The sequence below is a fragment of the Seriola dumerili genome, unplaced genomic scaffold (assembly GCF_002260705.1).
Source record: "Seriola dumerili isolate Sdu_G_001 unplaced genomic scaffold, Sdu_1.0 BDQW01001690.1, whole genome shotgun sequence".
NCBI lineage: Eukaryota > Metazoa > Chordata > Actinopteri > Carangiformes > Carangidae > Seriola > Seriola dumerili.
In genome coordinates, this window is record NW_019175945.1 from 671,955 (window position 1) to 684,897 (window position 12,943).

The 12,943-nt window shown below is 40.8% G+C and overlaps 1 protein-coding gene across 1 annotated transcript; it reads right to left on the reverse strand.

Annotated features, from left to right (window-relative positions):
• Window positions 1–3,907: 3,907 nt before the first annotated feature.
• LOC111238844 lies at window positions 3,908–10,287 on the reverse strand. The gene is made up of 6 exons (XM_022768552.1): window positions 10,150–10,287; window positions 8,745–8,852; window positions 6,979–7,118; window positions 6,618–6,714; window positions 6,084–6,208; window positions 3,908–4,346 (listed from the first exon to the last, which is right to left on the reverse strand). The coding sequence occupies exons 1-6, from the start codon at window positions 10,232–10,234 to the stop codon at window positions 4,170–4,172; spliced, it is 732 nt and encodes a 243-aa protein (XP_022624273.1). The 5' UTR covers window positions 10,235–10,287; the 3' UTR covers window positions 3,908–4,169.
• Between the last annotated feature and the right edge of the window lie 2,656 nt (window positions 10,288–12,943).

Consider the following 12,943-nt stretch of genomic DNA (forward strand, 5'->3'; position numbering starts at 1 on the left):
CTGAAAACTTCACTGCTGCTTTGGTGAGTTCTCGCTGCTCTCTCACGGAAAGGCAAAGCACCAAGCCCATGGCTTGTTTTTCCATCTGGCTCAAAATTTGAATCCCTCTCATCTCAGCCGCTCCAGTTCTTAATCAAAAGCAGAGGAGTAATTTGGCATCAGTCTGTCAACTATTGCACTGTTCTTCTACCCTCATTGCCGTTGTCTCCGTGTTCTGACTGTAATCTGTTCTATCATCAGGTACAGGGCAGATGTCAACAGATGTCTCCATCCCTTTTCATCAACATAGTATTTAATCACTTTATCAAAATATGTGTATTCACTTTGAGCTAAGTTTGTGCAATTACCCTAATTACCCTAGGCTTACTGATCATCGTCCAAGAAGAATTGTAGTCTCCTGGTGGTTTCACGATGACGTTAAGTGAGCAGTTTGTCTTTTTTTGGTCCTAGACTTGTAGACTGAACCTTCAAATGCATCTTCTCATCTTATCTACATGCCCTGTGACGCTGTAGGCACAGCTGTGTTTTCAGCTAAACATTAGCACCATGCTAACATGCTGATGTTAATAGTTACCACATTCACCATCTCAATGTTGTGGAAGAGCATGCTAATGATTAAGTCCGCAGAGTGAAGCTGAGGCTGATGGGCATGCCTTTAGTTTTGCAGCTCTTTGGTCATAAACCAAAGTACTGGGCAACTTCAATTTTGAACTGGTGATGGTGGTAGAAAAAAAGTCATTAAAGTGATGACACTTGATCCTGAAGGCATCATCAATAGTTGTCGAGACATTTTATTCAAAATCATAAATATCAACCTCATGGTGACGCTAGAGGAACAGTCAGGGGATCACCACGATCAGTATGATACATCCTCAGGCAACCATGAATGTTGGCACCAAATTTTGTGTCAATCCATCTAGAGATGTTTCACTGGATACATGAACTTGCTGTCAATGCTACAGGAAAGTCACTGTGATTTATCCCTGGATATCTGAAACAAATTTTTATGACAAATCATTGAAACATTTCATTATAAAGCAAAAATGTCAACCTCATCGTGGCGCTAGAAGAAATGTCATGGATCAACAAAGTTCATGCACTTGTTGAGATATTTCAATGTGGACCAAAGTGGCGAACTACGACGGAATATTAGGGCCAGATTGAGGGGAAAAAAATCTTAAATTTCAAGAAAAAAAGTCCTAATATAATGAGAATAAAGTGATAATTTTAGGTTGTGTGTTGTTTTAGAGCGGAAATATCAGAAGCTTTAAACTGAGGAACATGAAGCATCCTGTGATGTTCTACTTTAGGTTTCACAAATAAGGAGAAACTTCTTCTTTGGGCTCATCATCATCCTCATCATCATCATCATCATCATCATCATCATCATCATCATCATCATCATCAGGACATTAAAAAGATTGTGAAGAAACTGATACTATTGTACAAACAAACAGCAGCTGCCAGAAGCAGCTCAGGCTGACACTGTCTGTCCTTTCACCCGTTTGACTGGTTTTTGTAATATTCCTAAAAAAATTGTGGGTTTTTTTCCCCTGAAATTTTACATTTTTAATTCTTGTAATATTATGACTTTATTCTTGAAATTTCAGATTTCTTTTTTTTCCTCTATGTGGCCTTAATACTCTGTTGTAGTGGACAGACAGACCAACTGATATTGCCACCTCTACAGCCATGCTGTTAATGTGGCTAAAAAATTCACAATCACACATTTTTCTTGTGCCAAACAGTGTCCTCCTGTTCCAACATCAAAGCCAATATTTCACCCAATTTTCTCTCATTCATTGAACCTGTTGACCAGCGTTTCCTCTCCGACCAGTCCTCAGTCTGTTGAGCCTTCTTTAGAAGACAGCGACCCCTCGTTCCCTTTTAAACAAAAGCCAGTTTTCTTTTCTTATTAGAATGAGATGACTCATCATCAGAGGGTGAACATGGCCGTTTGTGTGGGCGTGTTTGACTGTTTCTGTCCTTTTCAGGCGGGGAGAGAGAGGGAGGGAGGAGGAGATGAAGAGAAAGAGAAAGTGGGGCCCAGTTGGTTCTCCCTTGTGGTTTAATCATAATTTGGCCTAATTGAGCTGTCAGCCGACAAGTTCAAAACAAAAACTATGACTGATTTCCCCCAACCCCCCAACAAAACTACTACGACTCTCGCTCTCCCCACTCTGCTTTCTTGTCCAATCCCGGTTATTCTTGTCAACCAAGGGAAGCCCAAATCAGTCAGTGCAGGCAACTTTATTGGCACGACAAGTCTACATTCTTGTTGTGAAAGCATGCACGCATCAACAGTACAGTACACATAACAACAATGAGACAGTACACAACAAGACACTACACAAAACAACAATACCCCCTCTGATACTGCAGTCCACTGTGGCCTCCAAACTTCTGTTTAGTTTATCTAAGGGCCATGCTGCCTCAAATAATGGGCAACAGACAAAGAGGCATATAGGGGGTCGGTGCTGGTGCTTGTGACCGGGACACAGAGTCACGCTATGGGGATGATAATGTCAAACCCCACCCGCACCAAAGATTGACCTTTATCTGCGTTAATTTGTTTCCATAGAGACAATTAACCTCAACGTTAACAACTACAAAGACAAACGTTCAGGAAAATACTCCAGAGAACACACAGGATTAGTGATGTGGTAGAACATCTAGTTTATTATTGGTATTTGAATGTAGAACACGGCATATTTAAACTTCATTTTTATTTATTTTAGCTTAACAGGCTGAATGGGCCAGACCATGCTGTGTAACCTTTGTGTCTATAATCAGGCAGGTTCTGACATGTGCTTATCATGCCATGTTGGAGACTCACTATTCAGAGCCATAGTGTCCATCCATAAGAGGTCAGTATGCTTCGAGTGAAGTTTGGATCGTCTTATAGCTTTCTAAAACCTACAATTTTACAATCACAACCTCTTTATGCAGCGATTGGTCGGGTGTGGAGGTGAGAGAGTTTGTGGAATTTGAGTTCTTTTTTAATTCTTCACACTCGACTACTTTGACTTGTTGTATGAACTTTTTAATTTCGAGTGTGCACGAAAGCATCTTAAGTTAAGATTTTCCGTAAAGTTCAACTTTAGATTTCCTTCAAATAAAAACTGTTGCACAAACTCGCTGAAGTCTGAAGTTTCCCTTAAAATGTTCACGGAAGTATTTAAGCTTTTCTCCTTATCTTGGTCTTAAGGAATCACTTACACACAAGACCTTAGCAACCAAACTAAGGTCAGATTGTCTAAGTGAATATATTAGTATGCTGGTTTGACAAAGGTATATCTGATTAGAACTTTTCTCTAAAGATCTCTTCTTCTCATTTTACATGCACAAACAAGTGCAGTCCCATGAATGTCTGACTGAACAGTCTTCAAACATGTTGCACTTATTGTCTTTATGTCCTAAAATCCTGCATTATTTACATGTATGCTAGTTTGCAGTCGTTATTGTTGCTTTTTTAATGTGCATTGCTATACTGCCACCTGTTAGTCAGTGCAATAGCATAAAGAATGGTCATTGCTGTACATGTGTGAACATGTGCGTCCTCTTGCGCATGCTAATACAGAACAACACGGGCATCCACGGCGCCACAGGTTACCTTTAAATCCAGGTTTGTGGACACAAACGATCAGATAATCTACAACCAAACACCCTCTGCTGTTTTGACGAGTTGCTGAAAAGGCAGTGGGGAGCTCGGCTAACAAAATCTCTCCTCCAGATCCTCACCTGCTCTCACCTACGGTTTGGCCTTTAGACATCTAGTTTTACACCAAATATATTTAGCAGATCACATACAGAAATACTGTGCTAATGTAAAGAACAGAACTGTGTGATGATATTTGTAAAGAAGCAGGAAACAGGGAGAATGTCGGTATTATAAATCCTTTCTTTTTTTTTTTTTACAAACATCACACAACAGCACATGCAGAGAAAACAGTTGCTAAGGATCTAGGAACAGGCAGCAGAATATACAGTATTAGTTGAAACAGTATACAATTCACATACACTTGTGCAAGGACATGGTTCAGGGTCGTGGGAGAGGGAAACAAATGGACACTGTAAATGTGTTTGTGGAGAGTTCAGCAAGAGCAGGAGCAGAAGTGTAAATGTGTCCCCGGGACATCAAGGCAGGGCTGGAGGACGGGTTTGCAAGTCTAAAGGTTCCTCTCCAGAAGGACAGTCTTTAAATCTGCGGGGCAGTTGACAGTGAAGACGGTGTGGGAGGTGTTTCGCCTTTCCACAAGGGTGGCAACAGCTTCACCCAGGTCCAGGTGGTTCAGGTAACCAGGTGCCATACGCTCTGGAGTGGCTACACCTGTGTCGATCTTCACCTGGCAGGGACAACCGATAAAGGGAGACTGTTTCAGCCGTGATCACATTAAAGAGTAATTCAGGTTTATGGTTTACACTTACCATAACACTGAAGTGACACAATGATATCCCTGCAATAAAGTCTGAGGGGACATGAGCAGCCAGACCAACACTTAATCCAGATTATCTAAAGCTCTTCATCTGGAGGTCAAACCTGACATCTCACTGAACAGGAACACTACAGCAGGTATGACATGTCAAAGTTAAAACAGGAAGTTGGTCCGTTCACTAAGGTGAATGTGATCATTTTATTGTCCATCTTTGTTTTCTCTTCCACATAAATTTCCTGCCCTGTCAAACTTCAACACAGAACGCTCCCATATTTATGAAATTCATTTGGTGAGTACAACTGAAAAAATTGCTATGAATATAAAAAGATCAGAATGTACTACCCTTTAATTATTTAACATGCACGGACTCTGAGGATTGTTTTTGGCCCAACACAAACAGACTCAGTGATTATTTCTGACATCACACTGACACCTCTCTAATGCATGAGTGAAAAAAATGGATTCACATGAGAATTGCACTTCTTGTCTTCTATGATTCTGAATTGATTCATGGATTAAAAAATGGTTTGTTGTATGTCGTTAGTAAGACTGACAGAAGGAAACAGGCTGAACTCAGAGCACAGTGCAGCACACAGTGAACTGAAGTGAGAGCCTGAGAAAAGTGCCTCCTTCTCCATCTATTGAATCGAGAATTGGTTTTCAAATTGTGAATTGATGCTAAATTGACTTGAAAGAATCAGAATTAAATTGAATCATGATTCCTTATGATTCCGGCCCCTAACGACTCATATTGTATCAATAAATCTAAATCTAACTGACTTTTACAAAACACATGAGTGATTCAAACGTAACTGGCTTTAAAAAGAAGCTAAAACTGTTCTATTCACCTCTGCCTTCATTTAATCTTTTAATCTTACACTTTAATGACACAATTTCTCTTTTATAATCTGTGTTTTTATACTGTTTTTAGCCTGTTTCCTGATTCTGCTTTTTACTTCTATTTTAATGCTTCTTAAATTTCTATTAAGCACATTGAATTACCTTTTTTTGTGCTTCTTTTATTTCTCTTAAGCACATTGAATGAACTCTGTGTATGATAATGTGCTATACAAATACATTTCCCTTGCCTTGCCTAAAGCTACTTCATGACAGCTTTGAAACCTGGAGTCCTGCAGTTTTACTGGGAAAAACAGATGGTGATGTTCTTCATATTTCAGGTTTGTACAACATTAAAAAAGAAGAGTTGTTCTGTAATTCATATTTGTAGGGATACACACTGTGGCTGAGTGAGGAAAGTTAAGTTTTTAAAAACACATGGAACCTGTTTTGTGGCTGTTGAGCTTCAGGATTGTTAAGAACATTGAACATGAACAAATTTAGCCCAGATCTACTAATCCAATTTAACAACAGTGGTTTAGTAAGTGAGAGAGAAAATGTGTGAAAACAAATCCTGACGCTGGATTTCAGTGCTAATGCAGCTTGTAGCACATCAAAGTGATAACTGGTTTAATTAACAAAAAACATGTTAAAAATGTTCCTGGCTGCTCTGTGGGAAAAACTAAACTTGAAATGAAATCTGACGGTCTTCTTTTGTGCTGAGCTGAACAGGTCTGGGGCAGAAATTCTATATCAGCTTTGGTGCTTTGTTAACTGAAGTCTTGCTGTGTAATCCATTTAAAGTCTCACCTGGTTGAGTTTACAGGGCACCTCTGGGTACTCCTCTCGTAGTACCTGGCAGAAGGCCAGGGTGCTGGCAGCTCCCACTGTCAGGAAGCCTGTACCAGGCATCAGCAACTTTTCTCCTGCTCCTCCTGTGGCACAGAGCAGAAGAGGACATTAAACTATATAAACACTCTGGGAGTCGTTTTTCTTCTATGTGCCGGAGTCATGGTTCAAGTGACTAAAGACCACAAAACACAAATGAAAGCACCCCTCTTTACTGACTACAAACAAACACATCTCTAAATAAGTGTTTCTGGATGTGTATATACAACAGTGTGACGAGACATTTGTAACATCCACTTAATTACAGCTGTTACAAATGATGTTTCCAGCTTATTATTAGAGCAAAGCCTGAGCTACACTGGTAATAGATTCTGACTAGGCATGAACCTTTGTATTCAGTTTCTGACATGCACAGACGAGCATCCCCTTCACCACATCACGTACTGGACAGACGCTGCTGTGCTATTAGTAGAAATAAATGGCTACAGGACTCACCTGTTATGAAGGTGTAGGTACAGTTGGAGTCGTCCCTTACCAGGGGGAAGAAGGTCTTCCACGACACAAATGTGCAAAAAAGTAATGTCTCAATTACCTGGAGGGTTGAAGGGAGAAGAAATATGAAAATAATCAGTGAAGAACCAGAATTTCTTCTTCATTCTTGTAAAGGAGGAAAAGCCTCTGCAACATTCAGACATGATTTAACAGGAGAACTACCATTACAACAAGAAAATTCACTATTTAATCAAAACCACTGGTAGTCTCAAGTAGTGGTGTAGCCGCTGTTTGGTTTTAGTGTGTGTGTGTGTGTGTGTGTGTGTGTGTGTGTGTGTGTGTGTGTGCGTGTGTGTGTGTTTACCCAGTGCAGGTCTTTGAGAGTCTGGGTGTGTGGGGGTCCTCCCTGCCACCAGCTGAAGCCCAAAGAGGAAACAATGTCAGTCACCTTCCCCACAGCCTTCAGCAGGGCCTGCTTCGCCTGCTCTGCTCCCTCCTCTGACCCTGGAACAGAGAGAAGAGGAAAGGCCTCCAGGTTACAGTCCAGATTAGGCTGTCCCCCTGCGGGACAAGAAAGACTTTCAAAACAGCAAGTTAGACCGAGATGTGTGACTAAGTTTGGACTAAGACGGGGTTTAAAGGCTGATATTGCTATCTTTTCCTAATATAATATGGAGGATGATTCATAACAATTTTGGTGACCCCCTGACTTGTTATCTAGCACCAATGTCACTGATATACACTTTAGTTCATGACATGGTAACTCAAACTCACCAATAACATATACGGAGCATATTCATGCTCCCAGAGGATGAGCCCTTTTCAAATGGAGACACAATGACAACCTTTCCCCCCTAACCATCATCTTCTTATCTAATATACAACACAACATCTATCTGAAGCTTGCTAACACTAGCTAATGTTAGCAACCATAAGCTACTGGTCATACCATATGCCAGGCAAAGAGAAGTTGTACTGCTTATGTATTTAACTTTTCATTTATGTATTTTATTTATTCATGGTTTTTTCTTTCAAAAGTTACATTATCTCACTTTAATGACCCCACAATGTCACTAAAGTGTTGTCAGCCTGACCTGTGAAACCTTCCAATCAGCCTCAGCTGCACTTTGTGTTTATCGCTAATTAGCAAATATTTTCATGCTAACATGCTAAACCATGATGGAGAACATGGTCAGCATCATATCAGTTAAACATCAAGATGTCAGGATTAGCACTGTGAGCATGTTGGCATGCTAATGTTAGCAATTAGCTTGAAGCACCTCCGTGACAAAGTACATCTCCACAGGGCCAATGGCATAGCTTTAGACTCACTTACACTTGTTTTGCTACTAGAAGGCTCTAAATAGGAAAATCAACCCTACCATTGGATCCATCAAATTTGTATTTGTGTAATGTCACATTGCAGCCTGTAGGGAGATTCTTGTATCCATGATACAGTACGCAGTGGTGGAAAGAGTTTTACTCAGGTAGCTTGTACTTTACTTGAGTATTCCATCCATTTTCTACCGCTTATCCTCTAGTAGGGTCGCGGGGGGGCTGGAGCTGGAGCCTATCCCAGCATCCTTTCGGGCGAGAGGCGGGGTACACCCTGGACAGGTCGCCAGTCCATCGCAGGGCACACAGAGACAAACAACCATTCACTCTCACATTCATACCTATGGTCAATTTGGAGTAATCAACCAGCCTAGTCCCCATTTGCATGTCTTTGGACTGTGGGAGGAAGCCGGAGTACCCGGAGAGAACCCACACAAGCACGGGGAGAACATGCAAACTCCACACAGAAAGACCCCGCGTCCGAGCCGGGACTCGAACCCGGAACCTTCTTGCTGTGAGGCGACAGCGCTAACCACTGCACCACCGTGCCGCCCTACTTGAGTATTTCTATTTACAATTACTGTATTCTTGTCCTCCACTACAAATATTTTACTTTTTTACTCCAGGCGCTGGAGCTTCAAATAGATGGAAATAGCCAGGGAGAAATCTGTAGTCACGCCCATCTCATCAGCCTGATGGAAAACAAAAGGAGAGACTGCACAGATGGATGGATGGATGGATGGATGGATGGATGACAGACAGTTTTCTAGATGAATGATGTATATCTCAGCTTACCCACATTCCCCACTATAGTGGTGAGGTTATCCTTTGTGTTGGGAGAGATGAATGATCGGAGTCTCTCCAGCCGGCTGTTGTCCCTGGAGATCACGGCCACTTTAAAACCTGCACACACACACACACACACACACACACACACACACACACACACACACACACACACACACACACACACACACACACACACACACACATCAGACTCTACATTAATCTGTAGTGCAGACAGATAAAACCAGCACCTTTAACACAGATACAGGACTAATCCCTCTCACATGAAAATCAAAATTCAGTAATAGGCCTAAATTGTCCTAATCTGTTTATCAGGGTCATCAGAGGGATGACTGTGACAGAGCAGCAGATGGCAACTTTCTGCCCAGGTCAAACAGCAAAGTTATCAACATGCAAATCAGTAATCTCTCATCACAGCATTTAACACTGTCTCCTTCACTGGTTCGAGGCTGCAGAGCACCATAAATACCTACAGTAAATTTCAGCATAGGGACTGAGACGCCCTTTGAACAGGGATGAAGAACATACAAAATTTACACAGGACTACCTCTTACTAAGATGTAATGTTGTTAATAATGGAGGGAAGTACAGCAGAGGCTGACACCAGAGCTCAGATCAGTTCAGGTCAGAGTTAAAGGGATTCTGTTGATCAAACCAGCAGCAGGAAAATCCTGACTATGATGTCATCATAAACTCACAACACACAGATATTTACATTTTTATAGGTAAGTGTACCATTATAAAATACCTATAACTTCTTAACCTTCATTGTTCTCAATTTTTCTATTTCAGTGTTCATATGACTCAAATGTCCTGTTGGAAATTCTAGATGGACCCTACATATCTTTATGTATTTGACCTTTCACTTTATTATGAAATATATTTTAATGTTTGCAAACTTCAGGATCTGCATTTAGACTTAAACTGAACTTCTCCTGGTCCGAGCAGTCCTTTACCCTAGAATATCTTTGTAATAATACATCTATTACAATATTTTGTTTGTTGATTGATAATTTCATGCATGCAATAATAGCATAGAAATGTGTTGCAGCTAAAAACACTTTTGATGCGTTCAAGGTAGTTTTTGACCTGGGACACAGGACACCAGTTGGCACATTGTACGTCCAAATCATGTCAGTGAAGTTCATGCGAGATAAACTCTAAAAAGAAATTCTGTTTAAACTAAATTTACACACACAGACATCATCAACATCAGATAATTAGCCACAGTCATTTAACAATTCAAAGTCTGAAAATGACAGTCTCCAAATTAATTTGAAAATCTGAGTTAACATAGAAACTGTACAATCTTCCACTGATTCACAGATTATAGTTTGTCTAAAGGTCCTCTTAGAGAAGGTTTTCCTCTCTAAGTGGCGCCTGAGCAGCTTACCTTTATCCAGCAGTGCTTTAACTATCCCAGAGCCCACTGTGCCTGCTCCTCCCAGAGCTAACACAACCCTGTCCGAGTTTGACATGCTGTCTGCGGCTGCACAGGCCTGCTGAAGGAAGGAGAACTACTCTGAAGTGAAGTTCCTGACTTGTGCTTGGCATCTTTATCAACCCACAAGGCTTTAAAGTAAACTGAGGGGGGCTATAGTTCCGCCCTTCTACTAGTGTCACTGAGGCCACGCCTGCAGGTCAACAAAAGAGGCTCACCATTGATTCACCCCACGATTTTGTGCGTGTGTGTGTGCGTCTGTGTGTGGTTCATGTAGAGGTGAGGCTGTCAGAGGGCTTAAAAGATGATATTCTGCCATCTAGTGGATAAGTAGGTGCAGTGGCGGCTGGTGAAAAATATTCTAGGTGGGGCTGTATGTGCCAGAAGCTTTCGGTAACTATCCCAATAAAAGAACCCAAACCAAAAGATACCATTGAGTGTATGTGTGTGTGAGTGAGTGTATTTGTGAGTGAGTGAGTGTGTGTGTGAGTGTATGTGTGAGTGTGTGTGTGAGTGTGAGTGAGTGTATGTGTGAGTGAGTGAGTGAGTTTGAGAGTGAGAGAGTGAGTGAGTGAGTGAGTGCTCTTATTCGTACATGAACTTTGCTCTTCTGTCTTTCTGAGTAGCAAACTTCTCAATGACTTTGGTGTTAAAGTCAGGAATGTTCTGTATCAGGTTTTTCTCCATGGAGAGCATAGCCAGTGCGTTCAGGCGGTCTTGTGCCATGGTGTTCCTAAGGAATGTTTTTATCCTCTTTAAAGTAGAGAAGCACCTCTCTGATTCTGCTGTAGTCATCGGTGTGGAGATGAGAATCTTAGGAAGACTTACAGTCTCGCTGAATGTGTCCTGGAACTTGTTTTCCATGAAAACCTGGAAGAGAGCCAGTGCACCACTGCAAGCCTTGAACTCTTCATTTTCATAGACCAGGGACAATTCTGTCTTCAGTTTGGCCTTGTCCAGTGTGGGGTAGGCTTCCACAAGTGGTTTCCAGCGCTGAATCCGGGAACTTTACACTGTGTTGGGGGAACAAGTCTCTTTGCAGCAGAGTGGCACTGAGGAGGTGTTTGGTGAAAGAGAACTCTCTTGGCATGCCTCAGAATGGCATCACATACCTATGAAATGATGCATCATTTAAAAAAAAAGTCATCTACACATAATAAACAGTAGAATTAAATGTTCATATCTCACCATGTAAATATCATTAGTATCTCCTTACAAGCTGACCATATAATTGTATGAAAAACAAGTAGAAGTTATTGTTAAATATCATAAATATGAAAAAACTACATCTAAACATTTCGGCGTGTTTGCTTTCTTCAGTAGCTGTGTGGCGAATAGATCAAAATATTAAAATGCGTAGACTAACTGTTATAATTATACATGAATTGAAGATCAATAAAGATGCCGCAGGTAAAACACTTCATGTCCTGTGACGGGTCACACTGAATGATATGCAGCTCCACACTACCGTCGCTTCTACAGACCACAGACAATGACCAGGTGGATTATGGGGTGCTTATCACACACAGTTCCCTCCTGCAACACAGCATACAGCACAGCAATGGCGTGTGAAACTATCATCGGTCTCAGGATAATCACAGTGAAGTCCTCTTTTCTCTGTGCAGTTCAATAAACAATAAAATAAAATACACAAATCTTTTCATATAAAATAAAAACAAAATTACATCCTAGTGTGATCGTATAGTGTATATTGTTATTCCACAAGCATAAGTACAAACCCCCCACATAATCCATTATGTGACATAAAATTGATTTTAAGAACACTTTCAACATTTACCATGAGGTAAGTATAGAAATACACTAAATTTAGATGAATGAATATTAACCCTTTAGCTGAACAGGTGGCAGCTCACACAGGCAAAATATACAATAAAATGTCACGAAAGGTAACATAACAAAATGCACAGCATATTACCTGCAACACAGCATACAGCACAGCAATGGCGTGTGAAACTATCATCGGTCTCAGGATAATCTGAACAACACATGGAACGAGGGTAAGCATTTAAGCTAGTTTAGCATCATTACAGTCTCCAAAAAGTAGCTCTATGGCTTAACAAATCACAGTAAGTGCTAAAAACAGTTAGCACAAATCTCAATGAGTAGATTACACAGCAAAATATAAAACATGAACACCTGAAACCTTTAACAAAATCATTGATTATCCCGGACCATGCAAGAGGACATCTTACCACAGTGAAGTCCTTTTTTCACTGTGCATTTCCCACGCCAACCTCTGCGCCAATAGATGGCAGTGTTGCACCTTTTTGCCATAATTTACAAAGCACAAATCTACTCCCTTACATATAGAACAATGTTACAGCTTACCTCTGTAGCTAACCGGTGCTGCTCCTCTTGGCCTAGTGCCTTCCGTTTCTTTGTGGATGGCTGCTACACAGATGGAGGAACGGAGTCCCTGATACAAAACAGAAGATACATAAGTCACTGTGCACAATTACGGCTTCAGAAACCAACCTGCTGGAGATATAAAATTAGTCCAGCACTGTGTATTGTCACTACATTAATACATGTCTACTAGCTCATCCCAACTGGATTCATTGTATTTAAAACTGTGATAAATGGCTTAGTTATTGTTATTAAAATTATGAGTTATCCTACTGTGTTCAGACATGTAATTTATGTTTGTTCTTTTTATAAACATTACACAGTCAATGTGAAAAATGACATAGCCTTCCTGATAGCTTGTATGCTGTTGGTGAACCTC

What these genes read in the sequence shown, in the direction of transcription:
- LOC111238844 (XM_022768552.1), bottom strand. Translation starts at nt 10,234, where the DNA reads ATGTCAAACTCGGACAGGGTTGTGTTAGCTCTGGGAGGAGCAGGCACA. An exon ending in CTCTCAAAGACCTGCACTGG is followed by an intron (nt 6,715 to 6,978) that starts GTAAACACACAC and finishes TCAACCCTCCAG; the next exon opens with GTAATTGAGACATTACTTTT. An exon ending in TGCCCTGTAAACTCAACCAG is followed by an intron (nt 4,347 to 6,083) that starts GTGAGACTTTAA and finishes TGTCCCTGCCAG; the next exon opens with GTGAAGATCGACACAGGTGT.